The sequence below is a fragment of the Sturnira hondurensis genome, unplaced genomic scaffold (assembly GCF_014824575.4).
Source record: "Sturnira hondurensis isolate 20B ecotype Veracruz unplaced genomic scaffold, ASM1482457v3 Scaffold0008782, whole genome shotgun sequence".
Taxonomy (NCBI): domain Eukaryota; kingdom Metazoa; phylum Chordata; class Mammalia; order Chiroptera; family Phyllostomidae; genus Sturnira; species Sturnira hondurensis.
The window spans coordinates 7,714,096-7,738,700 of NW_028081413.1; the positions used below are offsets into that span (position 1 = coordinate 7,714,096).

The window sequence follows — 24,605 nt, forward strand, 5'->3', positions numbered from 1 at the left end:
AACTCCTTTAACTTGACCTTATCTGAGAAGCACTTTATCCGCCCTTCTATTCTAAATGAAAGCTTTGCTGGATAGAGCAATCTTGGCTGTAGGTCTTTGGATTTCATAACTTGGAATACTTCTTTCCAGCCCCTTCTTGCCTGTAAGGTCTCTTTTGAGAAATCAGCTGACAGTCTGATGGGCACTCCTTTGTAGGTGACTGTCCCCTTATCTCTTGCTGCTTCTAGGATTCTCTCCTTCATTATAGTGTCTTGGCTTAATGTAATTATGATGTGCCTTGATGTGTTCCTCCTTGGTTCCAACTTCTTTGGAACTCTCTGAGCTTCCTGGACTTCCTGGAAGTCTATTTCCTTTGCCAGACTGGGGAAGTTCTCCTTTATTATTTGTTCAAATAAGTTTTCCACTCGTGGCTGTTTCTTTTCCCCTGCTAATACCCCTATAATTCTGATGTTGGAACGTTTAAAGATGTCCTGGAGGTTCTCAAGCCTCTCCTCATTTTTTTGAATTCTTGTTTCTTCACTGTTTTCTGTTTGGTTGTTTCTTTTTTCCTTCTGGTCCACTCCATTGATTTGAGTCTGTTTTCTTCTCATCACTATTGGTTCCCTGTGCATTTTCCTTCATTTCACTTAGTGTAGCCTTCATTTTTTCATATAATTTGTGATCAAAATCAACCAGTTCTGTGAGCACCCTGATCACCAGTCCTTTGAACTGTGCATCTGATCGGTTGGCTATGGCTTGGTGGCTTAAAAGCATGGCTCTGTGGCTTTGATTTGTTCTTCTGCTTGAGCCATATTTTTTTGGTCTGGTCATGCCTATTATGTATGAGGAGCGGAGCCTCAGGTGTTCACCAGGGTGGAGCAACCCAGTTGCTGGGTTGTGACAATGTATGTGGGGGCGGGGTCAGAGAGGGAACAATGGCGCTTGCTCCACTCATATTTCAGTCCCTTCCACTTCTTCCCACAAGCTAATTGTGCCTTTCTGGTGCTGGTTCCCGGGTGGCTGGGCTTGTGTACATTCTAGGATCCTGTGGGTCTCTCTAACAAACTCTCCTGTGAGGCTGGGAGTCTCTCCCGGCACCTCAGTCCCAACAAATGTTTTCAATCAGTGCTTTTAGGCTTTATTTCCCAGCGCTGGGGCCCTGGGTTGTGCAGTCTGTCTCGCTGCCTGTTTTTGCCTTGTTTATCTGCGCGGGAATATGTGACCGAGGTCAGCCAGCAGCCTGTACGCCTCACTGGGTCTACTCATTTCCTCCCCGCACATGAGGCTGCTAGCCCCGCACCACTCGCACACCTGCCTATGCACAGGGGTCTACCAGCCACTGCTTTTTCCTGCTGCAACCCCTCTCTGCTGGCCGCTGACTGCTCCTCTTACTGGTCGGGATGAATGGTTGTCAGACTTCCGTACAGTTCAATTTTCTGTCTGTTTTGGTTGTGTTTTTGTTTCTAGATCTTTGTTGTCCTTAATTTTGGTTGTGTGAGGAGGCACAGTGTTTCTACCTATGCCTCCATCTATTAGTATTTTTTTAATTAACAAAAAACATCACATCAGTCTCATGATACTACCAAATATTTAAATTACCACAGAGTAAGTTCTTTGCTCACTATACATGCCAAAAAGGAAGGAAAAAACCTTACTTATGACATCAATAAAGGGCTGGTTAATAAATGACGGCACACTCATCAATGGACTAAAACGCAGGTGACACACAATAGGAGACAGCTCCTACAGACTTACCACATATTCTCACTCCATTTGAATTTTAAAACATTTCATCATAAATAAGTATTTATCCAATGTCTGTCACACATTTCAATGTCAAATCTGCCATGTAACTCTCACTGTATTCTTTTCATTCTATATTCCTAAGACCCACAAATTATTCACAATTAATCCTTTCATCCAACAATCTGACTTCAGCTATCTCGCAGGGGGTTTCAACCACCTGGAAGCAAATTAGAAATTAGTAAAGCTACTTTATTATAGCCTGATACATACCATTGGGTTCATGAGAAAGTCTGTCCAGCCCCACGATTCCCTTTTAATAAAGTAAGAAGGTGGACCTGAAGATTTCATTTGGAGAGGATAGGGCAGTCTAACCACTTCTGACGTTTTGATGTAATTCACATATCTTGCTCTGAGAAAGCAACACAAAAAAAGGCATCAGTAATTCTACTAAAAACATTACTAGTTTAAAAAACTGCCTATACTAGCAATGCCTTATAATTACCTTTAGCTTTTCCCAAATATTTAGGTATCTAAACTTTTTATCTTGAAAGTTTAATCAAAATAGCTTTATCTGTGTACCTAAAATATTTAGCAAAATGTAGAGAAAGAACTCAAGACTGGAATCAAGCTACACAGTTAAAAAGAAATAGTTATACATATTTTACCCAGCATTTCTGAGGTTTTACATTCTGACAAAATGTCAGAAATGGAAGTCTCGCATATATTTTAAACTAACTTACCAAGTATGCTTATAAAACACTGGTCAAGAATATCAGGCTCTTCTACGAATCCCACCTTGTTCTCCACTCTGTCCCACCCCCAATTATTAATTTTTTTACCTATGCTTCAGGCATCCAATCATCAGGAATGGATCTGAGAACATGAATCCCACCGCTGCAACCAGTCCTTAAATGCTACAGCAGGAAGTGCTCTTTACCCAAGGTAAAAAAGCAAATAAAACTTTATATTTAGAAAAATATTTCTATTTGCTTAGACTACAAATTCAAAATTCAGAGTAAAATAATAAATAAAAATAAATTAGTTTTTAATAAGCAAGTATCCTCCTTTAACAACTCCAATTCCCTCCAGTACTCAGTGTTTGCAATTAAAAAAAATTTAGCCTGTCTATAATATACACTATAATCTACATATCCCCCATCTCCAACCCTACAATTCAAAATGTGTACAGTCATTCTAAGTCCTTTAAGTTTTAGATTTCCATACCTGTTATTTTACCTGTAATTAAAAAACAAATCTTTGTCTCTAAAAAGACATGAGAAAGTCAATACCACATGAAGTTCACATACTTTGAAGCAATCCATTTATCCCATTAAAGATTATTTATAAAAACATTTGTAAGGTATTAGCCTCAATTCAAGCTTCACCCTTGCTCTAAATAGCCAACAGCAAGAAATATGATTAGAATTTGGACAAGGCAAAGAAACCTAAGAACTAAACTTCAAAAAGAGAAGAAAGTAATTTGTTTCCAAAGAATGTACTTTTAGTGACATCATGGTACTGGTTTCACAATAACATTAAGAACTTAAATGACTACAGAGTCACCGTCTCTGTTCATTACACATGCTAAGGAAGGAGAAAGATAATCCTACATGTCCCTTGGTAGGAGCTGGTCATAAAAAGACTGATATTCAGGTAATGTAAAGGGTAAGAAGACAGCTGTATGTGTTACCCTATTTGAATTATAGCATATTTACACATGATACTTTAAAAACTTCCAATAATAACAGAAAGCAAAGAGAAAAGGAAAACATTCTAGGACTAAACACTAACAACTGTAAATATTATGGTACTAAGTGAACACATATTTCTTATGATGTCAGTTCAATTTGGGGTATCTACAAATCAACTGAACAGGCTTGGCACATACTGAAAATGTCAGTAAAACACAGCTGCTCCAACTCCAAAATTATGTTTGCCACTGTATGGCTTGTGCTTTATTACAGCAACATGGAATAATTTTGTGGTAGCTCAAAAAAAAAAGAGATATTACCATTCAAAACTGTTTCATATTTGTTAATTATATCTCAGTAAAGCTGGAACACATAAATATATAAAACTGCTTCCTCCTGGCTGGCGTAGCTCAGTGGATTGAGCGCGGGCCTGTGAACCAGAGGATCGCGGTTTGATTCCCAGTCAGGGCACATGCCTGGGTTGCAGGCCGGTTCCCTGCAGGCCAACTCCCAGCAGGGGATGCATGAAAGGCAACCATACATTGATGTTTCTCTCCCTCTCTCCTTCCCCTCTGAAGATAAATAAAAAATAAATAAATAAATAAAACTGCTTCCTATACTTCCTGGTGAGATTAGAACAAAAAGAACACTACTGGCAGCAGACAATAAAAAAATAAACAAATAAATAAACTGGGGGTTATAACGAAAGGCTGCATCTGAACACTGTGGGTATCTACACAACTGATTCCAACTGCAAATGTGTCTGTAGTATTCCATACTCAGAGCCTCAATTAATCCGAAATTCTTTTCACCTCAAATTCAAATCATAAGTTCATCTATTTAGAAATTCTTAAATTTTTTCCTAGTCTGCCAGGCTCTAATGCTGTACTTTCCTTTTTCTTATCATGATGTTCACTTCGACACAAACTCTACAATACAATGTAAGCTATTATTTTCCCAAGAAATATTAAATTTCCATTGCATATTAAATATTCCACAAAAGAACTATAGAAGTTTCCAGATCAACATACTATCAAATGGGCACTAAGGGGCATAATCAAACTATCTTGATTAAAAACAAGTAATAAATAACATTTCCAATTTAGAAAGTTAAATTATTTCCAACTTTATTCACATTTCAATTATAACATTCACAGCACTCTTAAAAAAATCCTTACCCGAGGACATGTTCATTAACTTTAGAGAGAGGGGTGGGGAGTGAAGAGGGAGAGAGAGAAACATTGATGTGAGAGAGAAACATTGCTTGGTTGTCCCCTGTATGTGCCCCAACCCGGGTTCAAACCCACCACCTAGGTATGTGCCCTGATGGAACCTGCAACCTTTCGGTGACCATGATGCTGCTCTAATCAACTGAGCCACCTGGCCAGGGCCACAGTGTTTTTGCTTGTATAGTGAGTAATCTTACATTTTCTCTATATAATCAGATTAGGAGCTTTAAAATAAATTTTAAGCCAGAGTAGAAGGAAGTTCAACTTTACAGTATCATCAATCCTCGGAATAAAACAATATGAGGATGTTTTAAGTGTTTTAAGGAATACCTATAGTTTAAATGACAACATTTTCAACCTTAACTGTGAATTCTTAAAGTAATACATGATGATGTATACAGTAGCCCAGACTTCAGTGAAAATTAAATCAGTTGCTCTCACCTCATTTTTCCTTTTGAAGTAATGTCCACTCTGATGGGATCAAACCTATAAGCAGGAGATATAACTTCCACTACATAGGATCCAGAGGGTATGTCATGAACCACAAAACTCCCATCTGTCCTGGAAAAATGAAAATCACACTTAGTCACTACTGGTCAATAGTGTATCCTTTTCTTATGTTTTAGATCATCTGTTAACTCCCAAATCAATTCCAAGAATGACACTCAGAGCAATTAGCAAAACAATTAAAAAAACACCCCAAACTAGCAAGAGTTGTCTCATGCTTCATCTTCCATAATTACACTGAATGGGTTCTGAAAACAGCCCAGACTCTTCACAGTGGCAGAGAGCCCTGACGCAGAACTACTTCTGCTCCCCCTGTGGAATAAACACAGCAGGTGTCAGGAGCAGTTACTATTCAAAAGCCATGTCTTTATTCAAGGAAAGTTATCAATGTACATTATTACTACATTAGTAATAGAACTAAATTAGAACATTAGTGGTTCCAATTGTGCCAACCCCTCCAATGATTTCTAAATTAAAATGGCTTTTTAAAATAAGTTTAATTTGTACTTTGTGGCTCTTTCTTCCTGTATTTGTCATTAAAACCATTCACCTTTCTCCTACCTGCTTTGTTCTAAACTTTCTGGGCTTAGAAAGCCATTCCATTAAGAGCTGATAATTACATGTTCACAAATCAAAGTTAATGTTTTGATCATGAGCAACTGTCATTCTGAGGAAAAAGAAGTTTCTGTTTCAGAAAAGCAAATGATTGATTCTAAAAAGACCAACTTTATCAGAGAACTCCCAGTATCATATTATTTTCAAATGATGCTTCTTATTACTTGGCTCTTTCACTGTTAAAGAAATAATTGATTCATGCCACATCCACAATGTTTATTAAAAGAGTAAGAGGAGAAGGTATTCCTTGCTACCTCAAAGCATACACTTAACTAAAACAGAACTGAAATGTAAACATCGAGTTAATTTTATTCCTGAGCTAGATGTCTTCCATTTGCCCTTTGCACCCCTCTCCCCCATCCTTCTCTCTGTGCACTGGAGGAAGGGAAGAAAGCACACTCAGCATATTCTCCCCAAGTTCTCTCCTCAAGAGGCCACCTCTGACTGGTGGTGTCAAGGCACACAGCTCCTCTTCGTACAGTCCTTTCTTCCCTTCTAGCTTCCTCCCTTCAGGCTTAGAGTTGATAATTGCCTTGAGGTTGTAAAATTTAAGGTATTATGCAATCTGGTTGCTCTCTAACAATATGACTACACTGTTTAATCTTTTCATTAAACTTTCCTTGAATTACCTAATTTGACTGTATCTTCTGTTTCTTGATGGGGCCCTAACTGCATAAATTTCAAAATACTTTTCTAGGTCCACAACAAATACAGAATTAAACTAATGACTGTATAACACAAATAACAGTAGAACCAACTGCCTATAGAAAATGCAAATAGATTTTTCATCCTAAAGTAAATATTTTACTTTACAAAAATGACATAAACTTTATAATGACATTTTAAAACTTGGCTTTAAAACTGTACTCAACAATATAAGGCCTTGTTGGATTGGAATTTGAAAGAACAATGACATAAAAACATTTTTAAGATAAGTGGGGAAACAAATGGACTGGGTATTATTAGATGATGTTACAGTATTATAAATTTTGTTGAATCAATAATGGCATTTTATTATTTTCTAAGACTTTATCTTCTAGACATACATAATAACATTTTTACAAGTGAAACAGTATCTTTAGGATATTTAAATAGCCTGGAAAAAATAAATAAGGTATAGAAGAGACACGAAACAAAACAGTAGACTGTGATTAGTATCTGAGGAATCAATCACTAATTGTTCATTTTAGTTTATGTCTGTAATTTTCCATAATAAAACATTCATAAGGGTACAGTATATAATCTTCCTATGTCAAAAGTTGAAAACTACCTAAATGTCCAAAAACAGAGGACTGGTTAAAGGTTTATATAAGCAGTGATAAAAATGAGAAGTGGCATGAGGAGTCTTGAGGACAAACTCTCTTCAATTCCCTTAACCAAGCCACAAGCAACTCCCAATAGGCACAAACAGAAATCAAACTGCATGCTATTTAGCACAACAGGTACAAGGCAAATTACCCATCCCTCTTCCAATAAGTTTGACAGAACAAACTCCTTATATTAATTCTTTTAAAAAATATTTTATTTATTTATCTTTAGAAGGGAAGGGAAGGAGAGAGGAGAAACATCAATGTATGGTTGCTTCTCGTGCATCCCCTGCTGGGAACTGGCCCCTGCCGGGAACTGGCCTGCAATCCAGGCATGTGCCCTGACTGGGAATCAAACTGTGATCGTCTGGTTTGCAGGCCCGTGCTCAATCCACTGAGCTACACCAGCCAGGGCTTCCTTATATTAATTCTTAATCAACCTTTCTACATGGAAAAACATGAAATGGTATCAGGAACTACTCACAAAATATTAAGCAAAAAAAGCAGGTTACAAAGGATATATACTGTATTTTACTACAAAAAAAAATAGATCACAGCCCTGGCTGGTGTAGCTCAGTGGATTAAGCATGGGCCTGTGAAGCAAAGGGTCACTGGTTCAATTCCCAGTCAGAGCACATGCCTGGGTTGTGGGCCAGGTCCGCAGTAGAGGGCACATGAAAGCCAACCATACACTGATGTTTCTCTCCCACTCTTTCTCTTTCCCTTCCCCTGTCTCTAAAAATAAATAAATAACATATTTTTAAAAATATATAGGTCCCATGATTCCCAAAAAGGCTAGGAAAGATAAAAGAAAATGCTGAGTTGTTATCTCTATTTTATTATATTTTCTTCAACACACATATTACTTAGATCTATTAGTTCTAAATAAAAATAATAAATGTTTTTTAAAAGAATTGTGTACTGCAGAAAATAAAAGGTCAAGTAAGACAAATTTTCCAAGGCTTAATGAAAGCTTTATCATTAAAACATCCTTAACTAGGTTAAACCTAAAGAATGCCTTAATGCCAGATCTTTAATGACAGATAGCATTAAAATCATGGTTGTAAACTTCTTGTCATTGTTTATAAATCTGAGGCTGAAATCCTCATTCAAAGACACCTGGATGATCTGAGTATTTGCCAATCAAATTTAGAACTAAATGTCAACGTCTAAGTGGTCTGGTTTTCAGACGCTGATTGCTGGTGCACAAACCTACCAGAAAAACACTCCTTCCCTAAACATTTTTTTCAGTTCGCAGTTTCATTTTCCAAGCAGTGATTGAAAGATTTAAAACACCACACGTGTCCAGACATCTGAAAAGGAGGCTGCCACAAAATAAGTGCGCCAATAAATTCAACACTTTTAATACAGACCAAAATCCCATTTCTACTAACAGCTAGAGAGGACAGAAGGGTGTAAGCAATGCCAGTGAAGCCCTAGTCCCACAAAAATGCCAAGTGTAACGTTGCAAATCCCTCGATGAAATCAAGTGTAATATCGAACAACAATCCCACCTACAGGCGAAAAGGGTGCTTTGATCAGGGACTTCAGGGCCTATTAATTTTAGAAGCAGCATTACTCTCCCAGGCTATGTCATCACCAGAAGCCCTCTGGGCTTTCAGAATTCCCCATTTGCTTACCATCTTTCTACACAACATCAAGCTACGAAAAGACTGAAGTGAATGGAAAAAATAAATAACAATAACCGGCCAGATTCCAGGGAAACCAGACGAGAAGCAAATGAAAGAATTCAGCGAGACAAAAAAAGGGTCCATCTGTCCCCAGGGCCCACGAGTGGTCGTCCGCATACAGGGCCAAAGCGGAGTTGAAGGTAGCCGACCCCACCTCCTCCAGCCCTAGGGCCAGCACCTGCCATTCCTCATTTCTGAAGCCCGGGGCTGGGGTGGGGAAAGCTTCCGACAGCCTCCCAAGGCTTCCCGGCACGGACGGCCAGCTGCGCCTGCCCCTTCATCCTCCGACTGCGACATCGGCAGCTCTTGACACTCAGCTCTCCCGGGGGAACTTCCCCTCCGGCTTCCATCCCAACCTCTCTCCCGCGGCCCTCAGGATGCTCACTTAAGGAAGCCGACGTGCTCTTCTCCGTCCACCAGCACACGGGCCGCCGAGATCCAGTCCTGAGGCTTCACTCCTGGAACAACCGCACGCCCCTCAATCTTGAAGCGATCTCCTATGCCAACCCCAAGGCCCCCCGACCCGTCGGCAGAAGCCCCGTGGACCTCCGAGCTGTGGGTTTTCCCTGCTAGCAGCAGCAGAAAGACGGAGAAGACGCCCCACGGAGCGGCCGCCATGACAGCAGCTCTCAGCGGCCCGGGTGGCAGCCTTAGAAGCCCTCCCAGTCTCCCAGGCGCCGCCGCCGCCGGCTACGTCATCACCGCGCGCCCGGCTCCGGCGCGAGTTGCGGGCTCAAACCCTAGGAGGACGGGGATGTGGGGCTTGGCCTTTCCTCGCCCTCCGGGTTGGTAGGCGGTCTAAGGGGCACGTCTAGAGAAAGGGGCCGTCCACAAAAAACCGCTGTGTGTGTTGCCGAGGCAACCGCCGAGGTCGAGGACCTCGAGGGAGTAAAAGATTAGACTGAAAGGGACAAGGATCTGCAGTAGTGTCTGCAAGTAATACAAAGGCTCCGGTAGACAGGTACAGAAGAAAACGTTTAAAATAACTTGTAGAAAGGCTCCCGTTTGTGTGTTCAAAGGAGATAATGTCTGTTCAGAGAAAATAGCTGAAAAAATACGTACACTATTTACGAAGAGTTGCCTCTGGTGAAAAGGGGAACAGTTTGAGGACATTCATCTGACAACACTCCATCCCTTCTATTTTGAATGCGTTGTGGTGAGCATAGCAACACTGCTGTTGATCATGGGGCTAAGCCGAGATTTCAGAGATCTCCAGTCCTTTCATTTTCTTGATGATAAAAATGAAAATGATTTGTCGGGGTTTCTTTTGGCGTTAAATATTGTCCTCTGTACTGCAAATCCCTAATCAAGATTATTAAGGAAAATGCATGTTTTGCCCTGGCAGTCTTAGAGTTGGCCTCTCGTGGAAGAATAACACAAATTGAGAAAAAGAAATACAAGAGCCAAGTATTCTGAACCCCTGGCTGGAGGTGTGGGGGAGGGGGAGGCAGTCTATTCTGCTGACCATCAGCAGCTGCTTCTAAGTCTTTTCAAGGTTGCCATTTCTTCACACTTGATCTTTGGAAGAAGGAGGTCTGCTGTAAAAGAGTATCAGGCCTGTAACTCTCCCCACCACCAACAATCGTCATCACTGCTAAAGTATGAAATAAAATATCACTTCTCTAAAATGATACCAAACTTAAAAATATGCTGAAATAAAAATAGCTTCAACCCTAAATTTTCTGATTTTTCTTTCACATATTTTTAGTGACCCTGCTCTGCTGGTGTCTTAGACACGTGTTTAAACCTAATAACCAGTGTTGGTCTCAATAGCTCAAGCAGGAGCTGAGAGTTTACTCTTTATATGGGGCAGAGGGTGGAGGAGGACCAGCAGCAAACAGCAGCTGAGCTCTGTATCCCCTTATCCGCGTCTCTCTTCCCGACCCCCCTACGTTAGTCAGTCTCATGCCAAAGTATCCAATGTTTTGAAACCCTCAAATGCCGGACATATACGTCCACAGTCATTAAATAAAGGAGAAAAGCCTAGGTAATGCTTTCAGGTAGTGTGAAGTTTTGTTATATGTGGGGTTTTTTCCAAGTAGATCACAGGAATTACATAGATATTCAACACCAAATTATACAAGAGTCATCCCAGAATGTAGCCCTTAGACTCATGCCTTATAAAAGAAACTAATAGTAATGAAATATGTTAGAAAGATTTTGTACTGAACCTGCTCTGTTTGCCCAGCCAGTTCCACTTTCTGCACTTCACTGCTTTGTGCCCTGGGGAAGGATGGGCCTTGAATGATTGCAAAAATTTGGTTCCTTTGTCCTCTGGGTGCTTCCAGTTGGGTTCAGCCAACAGGAGGTATGAATAGGACATCCCTTTTTCTTCCCTTACCTTGCCCATACTTCTAAAAAAGTCTAATGAAGGGATAATCTACAATCCACTCCCTCAAGTCTCCCATCTATTTCCTGCCAAAATGCTGACCCATATAGAGTTGAAGCAGACCTATTTATCTCAATTATAGAAAATACCATTCAAGTGAGAGGTGACCAGTTTATGATCCACACCCTTTGCTTTTCTCTTTCTTCCTTTCTTTCTGCCAGGCTCATGTCTTCATATCATGGCCACAAGGGGGTGAGCCAGGATAAGAACAGAGATGACACTTAAAAAACAACATGGAATTTTTGTAAATGTTGGAGTAAACCAACAGAGGTTCACTCTGGGTTTTACAGATAATATTTATTTTGTGTTTTTTATGATTTTCTGATGTTTGTGATGTTTTTATAAATATAAATTATAAAAATATAAAGCTATTCTTAAAAATAAAGAGAGGCGGGTGGCTGGGATGGGAGTAAAAGACAGAAAACTGTACTTGAACAATAATTAAATGAATTAAAAAGAAAAAGAGGGCCTTAGCCAGGTAGCTCAGTTGGCTAGAGTGTTGTCCCAATATACCAAGGTTGAAGGTTCAATATCTGGAAAGGATACTTACAAGAAGCAACCAATGAATGCATGAATAAGTGGAACAAGAAATCTCTCTCAAATCAATAAGTAAAAAATGAAGCAGCTAAGACTGATAAAAATATATAATAAAATTTACTTTGAACTCCTAAAATTTGAATCAGCCTAAAAACAATTGTAGAGTTTTTGTGATCACTTAAAGTGGCATCTCTGGTTATGATTTTGGTCCTTTTCTCCACCTCAGTATTCTCCTTGTCAACATTTCTCAGTGTCATGGTACTTTTCAAGCTTTTCTTCATAAAATGATTGTCATAGAAAAGAGAGTTGGTTGTAAGGTATGACTACAAAGGAATGAGGATCATACACTCTTAGCCACTGTTCTTATATTAAGTCAGTAAGTCAGTGGATTTGGTTTTTTTTAAAGTAGAATACAGGCATCCCTTGGAGATGTAACAGGTTCAGTTTCATATCACCAAAATAAATCCAGTATCACAATAAAGTGAGTTGTAGTCTTTATTTAAAAAGGCAACATCTATGATCGCAATAAAATGAGGTGTGCCTATAATGCTAGCACAGTGCTTGGGAAACCTCAGCTGTCCTAATCTCCAGACACCCTGCTTTTTATTTGTGATTTTTGCCCTTTGAGTTTTCTCAAAGAGTTTTGAGATAAGCTAATCCTTTTTACTCAAGTAAACTGGAGCCAATTCCCTTAATATCTAAAAATGCCTTTCAACCACTAGGATGTCTGGTTTGGCTTTCTGAAGTTCTCTATGGAAGTCTCCTGAAATGAATGTGTCATCCACCCATCTCAAAGGGATTGCAAGAGGCATCGAATTTGCCTCAATGTCTTGCACAAATAAATTACAATGGGAAGATTTCACGTTCTTCAATTTACTCTAAATTCTAATCCCACCGAATTCTGTGAAAAACCTGTTTTCTTACACACACGTTCAATTCTATTTTAAGGCTGCATTGGTATAAAGACAAATAGAATGCAGGCAGATTCATTATTGCATATTCATTATTGTTTTATTTATTGCCTTTTTATTTGAAAAGAAATTAAGACATACTTGTGGGCTCCTAAGAGTATCCTGGGCCCTAGGCACTGTGCCTACTGTGCCTAATACATAGATGGGTTGGCCTTGGTTTACTGAAGACTCTAAATGAGAATTTCACGACGAGGGCTGGCAGCCATGCAATGCTTGGCAGTGTGCTGAGCCCCCACAATCACTGAGCAGCGACAGATAGAATTCCTACAAAGTTCAGACAGGATGCTTCTGAAACTGCATCAGCAGTGTTGTGAGTTGGTCATAATTTTCAGTTCCTGCTCTTCCTATTCTTAATTTTGAGTCACTGTTAATGCACTTTATCTGTTCATTTATGTGAGAGTTAAGCCTATAAAATTTAGTGATACAATTTAACATATTTTTGTCTATGATTTCCAAAAACCAGATTTTAAGACATGTATTGTTGTAGTTCAAATGTCATTCAGTCTCTTATTACTAAAAGCAGAGATAAAATTTCCCACAGTGTTTCTTAGTTGTCAGAATATGTTTTTAAGTTCATATTCTTCTCTTATAAAATAAATAAGTGACTTGTACATGGGTTGTTGTTTGTGGGGTTTTTTTTTGTCCTTTGTTTTACTTCTGAAGAATCAACTTGAATGTTGAAGATGCGATCAGTGAGTCTAGGTAGAACCTGATGCTAATGAGGTGGTGACAAAGTATCTTGAGTAGGCTAAAAGCCACAAAAAAGAGATCACAATAATTTCAGGAAAGATGATCCATGATAGTGGAGCAAAGTCTGGAAGCATCAGGGATGACAGAGGAGACTGCCCGTCCTTCATTCTGGCCCCAGAAAACTATATCAGAGAAGGGACTGTCTCTTGGATGCATAGCTGACCTTTGCCATAAATTATAATTGAGCTGCAAATTTTCTTTAATGCTAGAAGGAAGTGTCATTTCCATCTGAAATTAGCGTCTTAAAATTTCTTTGACCCTGGCCATACTATCTGAATGGTCATAGTACTAACATTTGTCTGGCTTGTCCTCTAAAATTTGGACTTTATATCCCAAAGTAGACACAGCCAGGAAATATCTCTTCCCAACAATAACCTGACTTGTTATCTTAGCTGCTGCCTGCATTTGACTCTCATTGTATCCAGAGCATTGAAAGTTAACATTGTTGACAACTGAACCACTGGTTAGTAACACATTTGCTGTTTTTCTCTTGGGATCCAGATCAAGTTCCATTCTGCCAGAAAGGATGGGGAGAAGGAAATGTATACCTCAGAAAAAGAGGATTAGAACCAGAAGTTCTTTGGCAGTGAGGACACAAATGTTCTTTTTCTTTTGAGCTTCAGAAAAGCAAATGAATCACAGGAAGCTGAGGTACATTATATTTCTCATTGAGAAGAGACCTATTGGCAATCACCAGCTTTTTAGGACATTCTGAACAACTCGGAGAAAGTAGACAGTGTTTAAAACTCTTAATCTGGCTGCTACCTCTAACATCACGCTACTGAAATGAATGTAAAATGGAACACTTAAAGTGCTCTGACAAAATGTAAGGTCGCATTCTTTTTTTTTTTTTTTGTCATTTGGGCCTCTATATTTAAATAAATAAATCTTTCTATATAGAATTACTAAAAATTACTTTTAAAATGAATCATGAATGTAGTCTAGTCATATGATTCTAAGTTCATCGACACAGAAAGTAGCCTGACAGATGACCCACCAGGGAGCACACACAGCTTCCACCAAACCATGAGGCACCTCGTGAACTTCCAGAAAACTGCAATCAGGGGTGGCTTTCTTGAGCAGAGGTTTTGGCTGAGTTGAGGAAGAAGTTCTGCTGAAGGGTTAGAAGTAGAACCAATGTATGGAAACTCTAGAGAAAGAGATTTCAGCTTGTTATAGGGGAGAATTTTCTAAGTCAGGCAAAATAGAGTGTTGCCAGGAAGTGCCAGCTACCCAGCAGAAACAGGCCATCGGCCAGCCACTTGGCGAAGACACCGTAAAGGAGAATTCAAGTAACATATGGCTGTACATAATCACTTTAATCTTGGGATTTTGTGATTCTTTATTTGGATCTGAACAGTTGTTGTTTTAAACTCCTTGAGATCTTATTAATAGTGGTTACAAGAGATCCATCATATCTCACATGCCAAGTGAAAAAGACTCGATATGTACAAAACAGAGTGCCAGCTATCGTCATTAGTAAACAATCTTTCAACAGAAAAAAACATGAGATAATCAGGTCTATTACGTTAGGTCATACCACAGATGTTGCGAATGGATAATTATCCCATAAATTTAAACAGGATGATGGTCTGGAATGTATGCATTGTGATTTAGTCACTCCCAAACTTCCTGTGAGGTCCTATGAAAATCTACAAACCTGAGCATTATCATTCCTAAAAAACCCTCCACAGGCTTCAGTGACTCTTAAAACTCCTGTGTGTGTCAGAATCACCTGGGAAGCTTATTAAACAACAGATGCCGGGTCCCCACCCACAGTGATTCTGGCTCAGCGGGTCTGGGACAGGGTCCTGGGTTGTCCCATGTTTACAAGCTCCCAGGTGATTCTGATGCACTGAGTTTGACAGCTACTGACCTATCGCAGGAGAAATCATTTTTACATAAGTAGCCTAGTAAAGCTCTTAGAAAACAAAGCATAAGGTAATGGTGAGCTTCATTTTTAAGCAGAATGCCTCCTGCATGACTATTATTAGCACATTTCCAGAAGCAGAAATTGTTATGTCCATATATCAGGATACTAACAAATTTCTCTCCAGCTCCAACTCAACACTTAAGACAGTATAAGGGTTAAGAATATGCACATAGGCTTTGGAGTCAAATCAGATTTGAATCTTGGCTGTGTCAGTTACTAACAGTGAGACCTTGGCCCCAGGGGCTTCACTTGGCTAAGCCTCAAGTTCCTCCCATGGAAAGAGGAGGAATCAGAACCCTGGCCTCACAGGGTTGTCATGAAGATTAAGTGAGATAATGTAATGGGACATGCTGCACAGCCACAGGCATGTGGACAGCACTCAATAAATATGAGTATTATTATGGTGACTAATCACTAGACTATTTTGGTGTGACCTTGTTATGATTAATACAGAGTTAGAAATAGGATCAATTTAATGAGCTTTCTGTGACCAGATATTTTTTTCCAGGAGAGAGTGAAATATACATGTGTTTCTATTATACACACAACAATAACATGTTTGATCTATTTTAAAGTAATTTCATCTAGTCCCTTCCATTCTTCATTTGTTTGTATCAGTTAGAAATAAACTCCCCTACAATTACACAGGGAGTTCATTACACAGAAAGAAGTTAATGGCCTAAAAAGGACATGTGGAGTATTCAAGGCCACATGAGAGAAACAACTATGGAAATCTAAGATTTGGAGGACTGATTTTATATCCCTGACCAAACTTCTCCTTCAAAATCAGCATGCTTTTCTAAGACAAAAAATAAATTAGTCTGCCCTGGCTGGTGTGGCTCAGTGGATCGAGTGCCGGCCTGCGAACCAAAGGATCGCCAGTTCGATTCCCAGTCAGGGCACATGCCTGGGTTGCAGGCCCGGTCCCCAGTTTGGGGGCATGCAAGAGGCAACCACACATTGATGTTTTTCTCCCTCCCTTTCTCCCTCCCTTCCCCTCTGTCTTAAAAATAAATAAAATCTTTTTTTAAAAAACAAGTAAATAAATTAGTCTTACAGTGGTGAGAGGTGCATGTCCTGATACCAGACAGAAAAGTAGTAACAGTCATTGACAAACAGCATTAATAATTGTTCTGCTAGCCAGATCGCTCTGGCCCATTAAATAAAATGAGTATGAACAATTTTCAGATAAAGAATCTTCAGCAACCCTCTTTCCAACAGAACAATTCTATCCCAGGCTTACCCAGCTCTGGTTCTCAAAGGTCCCTAATTTTTTTCTGTGTGAACAAATTTCCATTTCCCAAACACCTTATGATTTTGCATTGGTAGGTGGTAGGAGTGAGGCGGGCAGAAAAAGGCCCAGAAGCTGACAGTGAAATCCCTGAACAGAGCTGGACAGTGTTGACAATAGTCACTGAGCAAGCCCTCTATTCACATCCATCTCTGGGAACAGGTCAGAAAGAAACCAATATGGTGTGGGCGTCGACCTTCAAGGCAGACCTACCAGTAGAGATCCTGATGAGGTGCTGGAGGTCCCCTGGGTTTTATCATGATTATCAGTTCACACCTAGCATACAATGAAACTGTGAAGGGTTCTGTGCCGAGTGTCTCACTGTAACAATTATTGTCTATTTGTTACAATCGTACTGCCATAAAATATGCAGTCTTACAGTTAATGACCCATGTGTAAGGCAGCGAAACCCCGGGGCAGTTAACACAGGGTTTGCAGATGTGCTCACCGACAGCATGGCAGGGTCCTGTTACAGGAGCTTTGTTGCTGAATGAATCTTCCCTCCACAGAAAAACAGGCGCCAGTTGGCAGCTACAATTGAGAAGAACGGGAGACGGGATAAGTACAGGTATCTGGGTCTTATCTGAATTTGCTGATTGAGTAAAAGCACTCAGTAGCCCTTTGTTCCTTTGTTTGCTCATTTATTCAACAAATTGTATTGGACACTTCTTATTTAGGATGCACAGTGCTGGGAGCTGGGGATAAGATGATGAGTTAAACAGACTGATCCTACCTAAGAAGCAATGGACAAATAGGTAAAAATGCAGTACAGCCTATTATACTCATGTACTACGTACGATGCGGAGTGGAGTGCAGGGCACCCTCAGAGCCCAAAAGTGACACACCTGACATAAAAAAAAATAGAAGTGAGGAATAAGCTAAGACTCGAAGATTCAAGAAAGAGTTATTTTAGTAGGAGGTGGGGAGGGTAGTTGGAGGGAAAAGGCAGAGAAGGAGGGAGGAGTGTTCTTGGCAGGAGGAACAGCAAGTTTGAAAGCTTGGAATTGAAATTGCAGGGTGTGTCAGGCAAAGTGGCTGAAGAGTACACTGGCAACCAGGGTGTGTGTGTGTGTATGTGTGTGTGTGTGTGTGTGTGTGTGATGTCAGGATGACACGAGGCTGGAGAGGAAAGCAAAACCAAGAACATGAAAGGCCCAGCAAACCAAGGTACTTTATCCTGAGGTGATACACCACTACTGAAGTGTTTTAAGTCAGGAAATGACTTAATTTTCTTGTAAGTTGGAAAGATCCTGCTAGCTATTTATTACAAAAGATAAATAATTTTGTTATACTCCTGTCTCATACAACCTGTCACATAGGTCCATGAAATTTTACCATCCAAAATAGTAGCCTACAGTATTTTACAAATTTATTAAAACCATATTAAGGTGCAAGGAAGGTCCAATTAGGTCACTAGCAGCAGCGAGTTGAGATGGTGAAATCTGACAGATTCTGAGCCAGACTGAAGAGGGCTGGGTGGGCTTTTACGTTCTATCGTTGGTGGGAGTGCTTTCACCCCTTATCTTTCTAAAGCCTGTCTGATCCTGACCAACTAAAATAGGGAGAACACGGCAGTCTGGTCTACATCAAAATAATAAAACTATTCCGATTAGAAGACAAAGATAAAGAAATTCTACCCAGAATAAGCTTATAAACTATTTGAACACATTTGCTATTTGATCTATACCAGCAATTTTCAACTGGTAAAATTGGTAAAATAGGTCACAGCTGGTAAAATAGGTCACAACTAGTAAAATAGGTCACAAAATGAAAACAAAACTTCTAATCTGAAGGCAAAGTTAAAGAATGATACTGGCTTCCTTTTCAGCCTTAATTCCTTAAATTTGAGGCTTGAACTCTTTTTGTGCAGCAGGGATTTTTAGAAGAGGGAACACCTGACTGTGTAGTCCAGGGGCACTAACCTCTTTTCCCTACATTGTCAAATTAAAACATGACACCAACTAACACAACAATAGCCATCTAATGTGAATGAATCAAAACTATACCCATTGCTTTTGTCCAGGACCGGTTGGCTCAGCTGGTCAGAGCATCATCCCATACACCAAAAGACTGCGGATTGGACCCTGGTCAGGGTGCGTGTAGGAGGCAACCGATCAATGTTTCTCTCATGTTGATGTTTCTCTCTCTCTCCCTTCCTCTCTCTATGGAAATCAATAAAGATATTTTTATAATTAAAATATATACCCATTTTCTTGTTAGATTGGCAAAAAACCCATCTTTTTTGGTGTGCCACAGTGTTTTAGCAGTTAGTTTATGTGTGGCATGAAATGAGAATGCTTGAAAATTGCTGATCGATATTACCTGAAGTTGCTATTTGAGTACAGAGAACTTTTTTCCAGATTCCTTCAGACTAAAATAATCCACCTGTATCAAACTATGTCCACCAAAAAAAGAAAAACATAAACAAGAACAACACACACAACCACACTCCTCCCTCCACACACTTTATGCCACTTTATTTCACTTTTTTTCATGCGCATACCTCCCACAAGCCCTTGCATGCAGCAGGTACTTATTACAGTCTTTTCAATAAAGATGTGGCTTTAAATCTCTGTGTTTATATGCATAGCAATCTGCTGGCCAAAACACACTTGAGAATTTAACTCACAATTTCTGTTCTCCCAAACTTCTGTGTTGAAACACAGTGGGGAAAGTGAAGTAGTAGGAACTTCCAAAAAGATCAGCCCAAAAGATTTCATCCTCAACCTGGACCAAAGGGTTGCCAAAGGGCCCCTAACTTGCTGACATCATGTGCCCTCTTATTGTAAAACTTGAGATTTGAAGCATTTGAAATTGTAATTGCTATCCTGGAAGGGTGAATGACAGACTCCTGGGCTTTCACAGTGGTCTGTGGTGCTCCCAGCCTAAGATGCCGCCCTTTATTTTCCTGAAAGGGCAGGTCACGTGGTGAGAGTCACAGGGAAAACCTGAGACACAGGTTGGGAGAGGGCTGCCTGGCTTTAGCAGGAGAGTGTTCGAGTCTTTATTTTCAGTCTGCCATATTATTAACATCCCATTCATGTTAACAACTTATCCCTCCTGTTAGAATCTCAGTTGAAAACAATAACAACGAAGCAGAAAACAAGTACAAACTTCTTTCAGGGAGGCTTCTGAATCCACGGTCTCAATTTTTTCTTTGTGCCTTGCTCTAACACTCAAATCAGGAAATCTTGATTTGTAGCTTTTCCAGTTGACATGGTGTGAATACCTCCGCCGTGACCAATTACCAGGCTGTGCCATGAAAGGCGGAGTTGGGACGAGCACAGGCGGCTTTCCCAGAAGTGCGTACGAGTTGGTTCTAGCAGACGGATGCCTGTGACCAGAGTTGGGCCACACCAGGCAGCTCCGGCCAGTCGAGTCACTCCAGCCCAGGATACAGTCACATGGGGCAGGTATGAACTGTGCCCTGCCCAGATCGTTGACTCCCAAAACTGTGGGTGGAATAAAAGTTGTCTTTTTTTAACTTCACTAATTTTTGACAAATTCATTGAGATCTAATTCATCCAGTTATGGTAAAATTCAATGGCTTTTAATATATTTATAGAGTTGTGTGTCCATCACCATAATCAAATGTAGATTATCTCTCTTATTCCTCTGAACTGTCACTTCCCCAACTTCCCACCCACCCCCACTCCCCTGGAGAGATATGTTTCCTGTCTCTACTGGTTATCCTGTTCTGGACATTTCATATAAATGGGATCATACAATGTGGTCACTTGGGACTGTCTTCATTCGCTTAGCATGTTTTCAAGGTTCACCCATGTTGTAGCACGTATCAGCACTTTGTTTCTCTTTATTACCAAATAATGTTCCACTGTGTGGACACACTGCATTTATGATGCCATTTTTTCCCGTTTCTCAGTTGAGGGGTGTTTGTTTACCTTTTACTCGGCCATTCGGGCTGCTGTAACAAAAACACCACAGAAAGGGTGGTTTAAACAACAACCCTTTCTATCTCCCAGTTTCGGAGCCTGGAATTCCAAAATGAAGGGCTTGGCGGATTCACTGTCTGGTGGGAGCCTGCTTCCTTGGTCACTGATGGTTTTCTTCTTCCCGTGTCCTCACGCTCCAGAAGGGGCAAGAGAGCTCTCTAGGGTCTCTTTCATAAGGCCACTCATCCCCCTTATGATGGCTCCCCCCTTATGACCTATTTACTCGAATTTAGGAACTTGGACTATTATTCTCAAAGCTTACAACATCTTTTATTATCTGGCCCCTCACATAAATCTCCTGTCACCTTCCACGGAGGATGTTTTGCTCCATCCACAGTGCCTTCAGACTCACTGGTGACTTTGCCTGGAGCGCCGTTCCTCAGCTGGCTAACTCCTACTCACTGCCTTCAACTTGGGATACTTCTGTGAATCTTTCCTTCATGGGCTCCTTTCCCACTTTAGATGTGTTCTTTCTCGGTGAGCCCGTCAAGTCCTGTGTTGGAGTCTCCACTACTGAGCCTGCCACACTCTGCCGAAGCTGGGAACTGCTGGGGCGCAGCGCCGGGTCCGACTGATCTTTGTGTCCCTAACCCCACCACACCAGTCCACAGTGTCCTGAGGAAAGGGACAAGTGGGGCAAGAAATGGTAGCTGGAAAAGGTTTAACTTCAGAATTTAGTCTCCAAACTCACTTTTGGGAGAAGATGCAGAAAACGTAACCATCTGTTCTTCATTCTTAAGTTTCCCATGAACAAAGGAGGCAGCCTTTTGTGAAACTGCTTCTCATTCATCGAACCTGTATCATGGCAGTAAATTTCCCAGGAAAACTAGCCTCTTGTTCATTATAAGGACACTATAGGGTATGTGTGTGTGTGGTGGGGGGAGTATATAGGCAGAGTTCAAGCCTCAAATTTAAGGAATTAAGGCCGAAAAGGAAGCCAGTATATTCTTTATTTCTTTATTTATTTTTAGAGAGAGGGGATGGGAAGGAGAAAGAATGGGAGAGAAACATCAATGTATGGTTGCCTCTTATGTGTCCCCCACTGGGGACCTGGCCTGCAACCTAGGCATGTGCCCTGACTGGGAATCGAACCAGCGACCCTTTGCTTCACAGGCCCACACTCAATCCACTGAGCTACACCAGCCAGGGTGAAGCCAGTATATTCTTTAACTTTACCTTCAGATTAGAAGTTTTGTTTTCATTTTGCGACCCTTACTATACAGATACAGTGAATGAGGAAAGGGCTTTCCCTGTCACTCTCCTTACAGGTTTTCTGCCCAGGATCATAGTTAAATAACGAATATCTCTCACACATACAAAGAATGTACAATGAGACTGATGAAATTGCAGTAAAAAATGACTTTGGCTATAATAGCAGCATAATTGGTTTTTTCCCCTTTTTAACTTAAGATAAGGCTTATTAGAATTATTTTAGCATCCATTTTCTTTTTCTTTTTCTCTTGTTTGCAGTATCATACATGATCATCACACTGCTGCTAGAATGTTCACACCTGTTACTGCACACTCAAAACCCAGGCAGCACCCTCCTGGGGATTTACTGTGGGTCAGGGTAGGGCTGCCTGGGACCAGGCCACACCCCCCACCGGGCAGGTTCAGCAACACAGGAAGGAGCCTTTCCCCAGACCCTAGCACCAATTTCCTTAATTTTGCTTATACGCGTTAGGGTACTGGTGGATGATGATTTAGCCATGGATTAGACCTGATCTGGCCTGTTTTAATGTGAAAGAGATTTGGGTATCTACTAAAGCCTTTACAGTTAAGAAAAAATATAAGCAGGGACGACTTTGATCTCTTGCTATATAAGGACATTTTTTTCATTGTTTTTAAAGAGAAAGTGTGTGGTTTGGGGAGAGACAGACAGACAGATGGACAGAGCTCGATTGGTTACCTTCTTGTATACATCCCACCTAGGGATCAAACCTGCAACCTGGGTATGTGCCCTAATGGGAAATTGAAACTCCAGCCTTTTGGTCTAAGGGATGATGCTCCAACCAGATGAGCCATACCAGTCAGGGCTAGCAAAATTAATTTTAAACAGAACTTTACGTTTTCTTGCTCCACCTGTTACTGGGAAGGCACAGCACTACAGGAATAATCTTGTGTGGTGCTGTACTAGCAAAGACACATTGTTAAAAGTATATGCACATAAAACAGCTATAATCATGTAAGATATAGTGTAGGTCTTAGAAACGATTGAAATTTCATAGAAATGAATCAAAACGTCCACATAAGATTTAATATGTATAATACAAAAGAAAAATATTAGGCACATATTCTAAAAAAATAAAACAGATTCTTTGAAGAATTACGAAATTCATATAACTGTCAAGGATGGTAGTAATACCTACTTAACTAAATGCCATTTTCAAAGGTCAGATTCTGCTTACGTTGCCCCCTCTCCATCCCTGGGAGAGGAAAATAGCTTAATGGTTAAGAGCACAGACTCATTCTTAAGAGCAGGTGAGTCAGGTCGCCTCCTTTGCCACTTGTGAGCTGAGTAGCCCTGGGGACTCCCCCTTCCTCACAAGGACAACTACAGCATCACGTAGTTTTTGTGAGGACAAAATGAGTGAATACATGTGAAGTGTCCAGAACACTGCCTGGCACGTGGCAGTCAGTGTTAGCTGTTATTACTCCCGGAGACTTTTTCTTCCGAGGGCCTTCAATTATAGCAAGGGCTTCTAGGCTTTTAAAAAGGGTGAAGTTAAAAAAATACAATAAAAAAAATTTTGCCTTAAAAAGTAGCAAGTAAAGAATAAATTAAAAAGGTGAAGTATTTGTGTTCTTTAGCATTATCTTTGATCTGCAATAATATATGTACAATACCCAAATGAAGTCAAATGATTAGCAGTTATTAATATAAAAGTGCGATCAGAAATACTAATGACTCCTGGGAGAAAAAACAGAGGTGAGAGGAAGTAGCCGATCATCATAAACCCGACTTGGGCAAGTTGTCTGGGTGAATGGGTATAAAGTGTTAGAGGAACTCATGAGTGGAAGCCCAGATTTGAGTGCAGGAGTCGTAGAAAATGCTGTGGGACACAACGACAGGGTTGTGGTGCTTCACGGAAATAACGCTTAAGCTCTGTGCGGAAGGATCACACATGGAATCAAGTGAGTCAGCAAACCCTGTCAAAGGTAATGAATGCATTTACTGAGTGCTCTTCCAAATAGAGTGTTGTAATATTAATTTAATTTTTTTAATTTTAATTGTTCAAGTACAGTTTGCTGCTGTGTTGTAATATTTCTATAAATACAGATATTCAAAGCTTATAATCAACTAGGTGTTATGTTAAGATATTTATTGAGATCTTTAAAATCTTAAGTATACAAAAGCCCGGGCTGGTGTAGCTCAGTGGATTGAGCGTGGGCCTGCTAACCACACGATCACGGTTCGATTCCCAGTCAGGGCACATGCTTGGGTTGCAAGCCGATTCCCTGCAGGCTAGTTCGAAGCAGGGGACACAGGAGAGGCAACCATACATTGATATTTCTCTCCTTTCCTTCTCTTCCCCTCTAAAGATAAATAAATAAATAAATAAATAATCTTTAACAATGTAATGAATAAAACAAATAAAAATTATAAAAAAATAAAATCTTAAGTATAATGAAAAAAATGAAAGAGCTAAACTTGTTAAGCATCAGGGATTTAGCTCAGCTTCTGGCCCACGTTTCAGAAATATAAAAAAGGTTTCAGTTGATAGAAAATACTGGCTCACTCTTTCCAAACCAAAGCTGGCGTGCCTTTATCAAGATCCTCTTCCCCTGCGGTGCGAAAGCACAAGTTGTGTAGTATATGCAGAGGACACATCCCAAACCAGAGTTCATTATTATTTGGGGGTATTGAGGGGAACTCAGACTCATTTCCCCTAATCTACGTAAATTAAACCCACGTCAACTGATTACCTCTTTGAGCCTCAATTTCCCTAAGTATTTACAACGTAAGGTCCCCTAATCCTAGTCCAGTGCTCTTTCCCCTCTGTCACACGTTCTAA

General features: G+C 40.3%; 1 protein-coding gene and 1 non-coding gene across 2 annotated transcripts in view; both read right to left on the reverse strand.

Moving 5' to 3' along the window:
• The window catches only part of EMC7 (ER membrane protein complex subunit 7), a 14,798-nt gene extending 5,346 nt beyond the window's left edge, over window positions 1-9,452 (reverse strand). Inside the window, exons 1-3 of the mRNA XM_037056142.1 lie at window positions 9,151-9,452; window positions 5,087-5,206; window positions 1,996-2,134 (exon numbers count right to left, since the gene is read on the reverse strand). Of these exons, the coding sequence (XP_036912037.1) occupies window positions 1,996-2,134; window positions 5,087-5,206; window positions 9,151-9,383 (492 nt within the window). The 5' untranslated portion in view covers window positions 9,384-9,452. The remainder of the gene's footprint in view (window positions 1-1,995; window positions 2,135-5,086; window positions 5,207-9,150) is intronic.
• Window positions 9,453-22,047: 12,595 nt separating this feature from the next.
• On the reverse strand, window positions 22,048-22,237 carry LOC118993658 (small Cajal body-specific RNA 16). Its single transcript, XR_005067912.1, has one exon.
• Window positions 22,238-24,605: the final 2,368 nt, after the last annotated feature.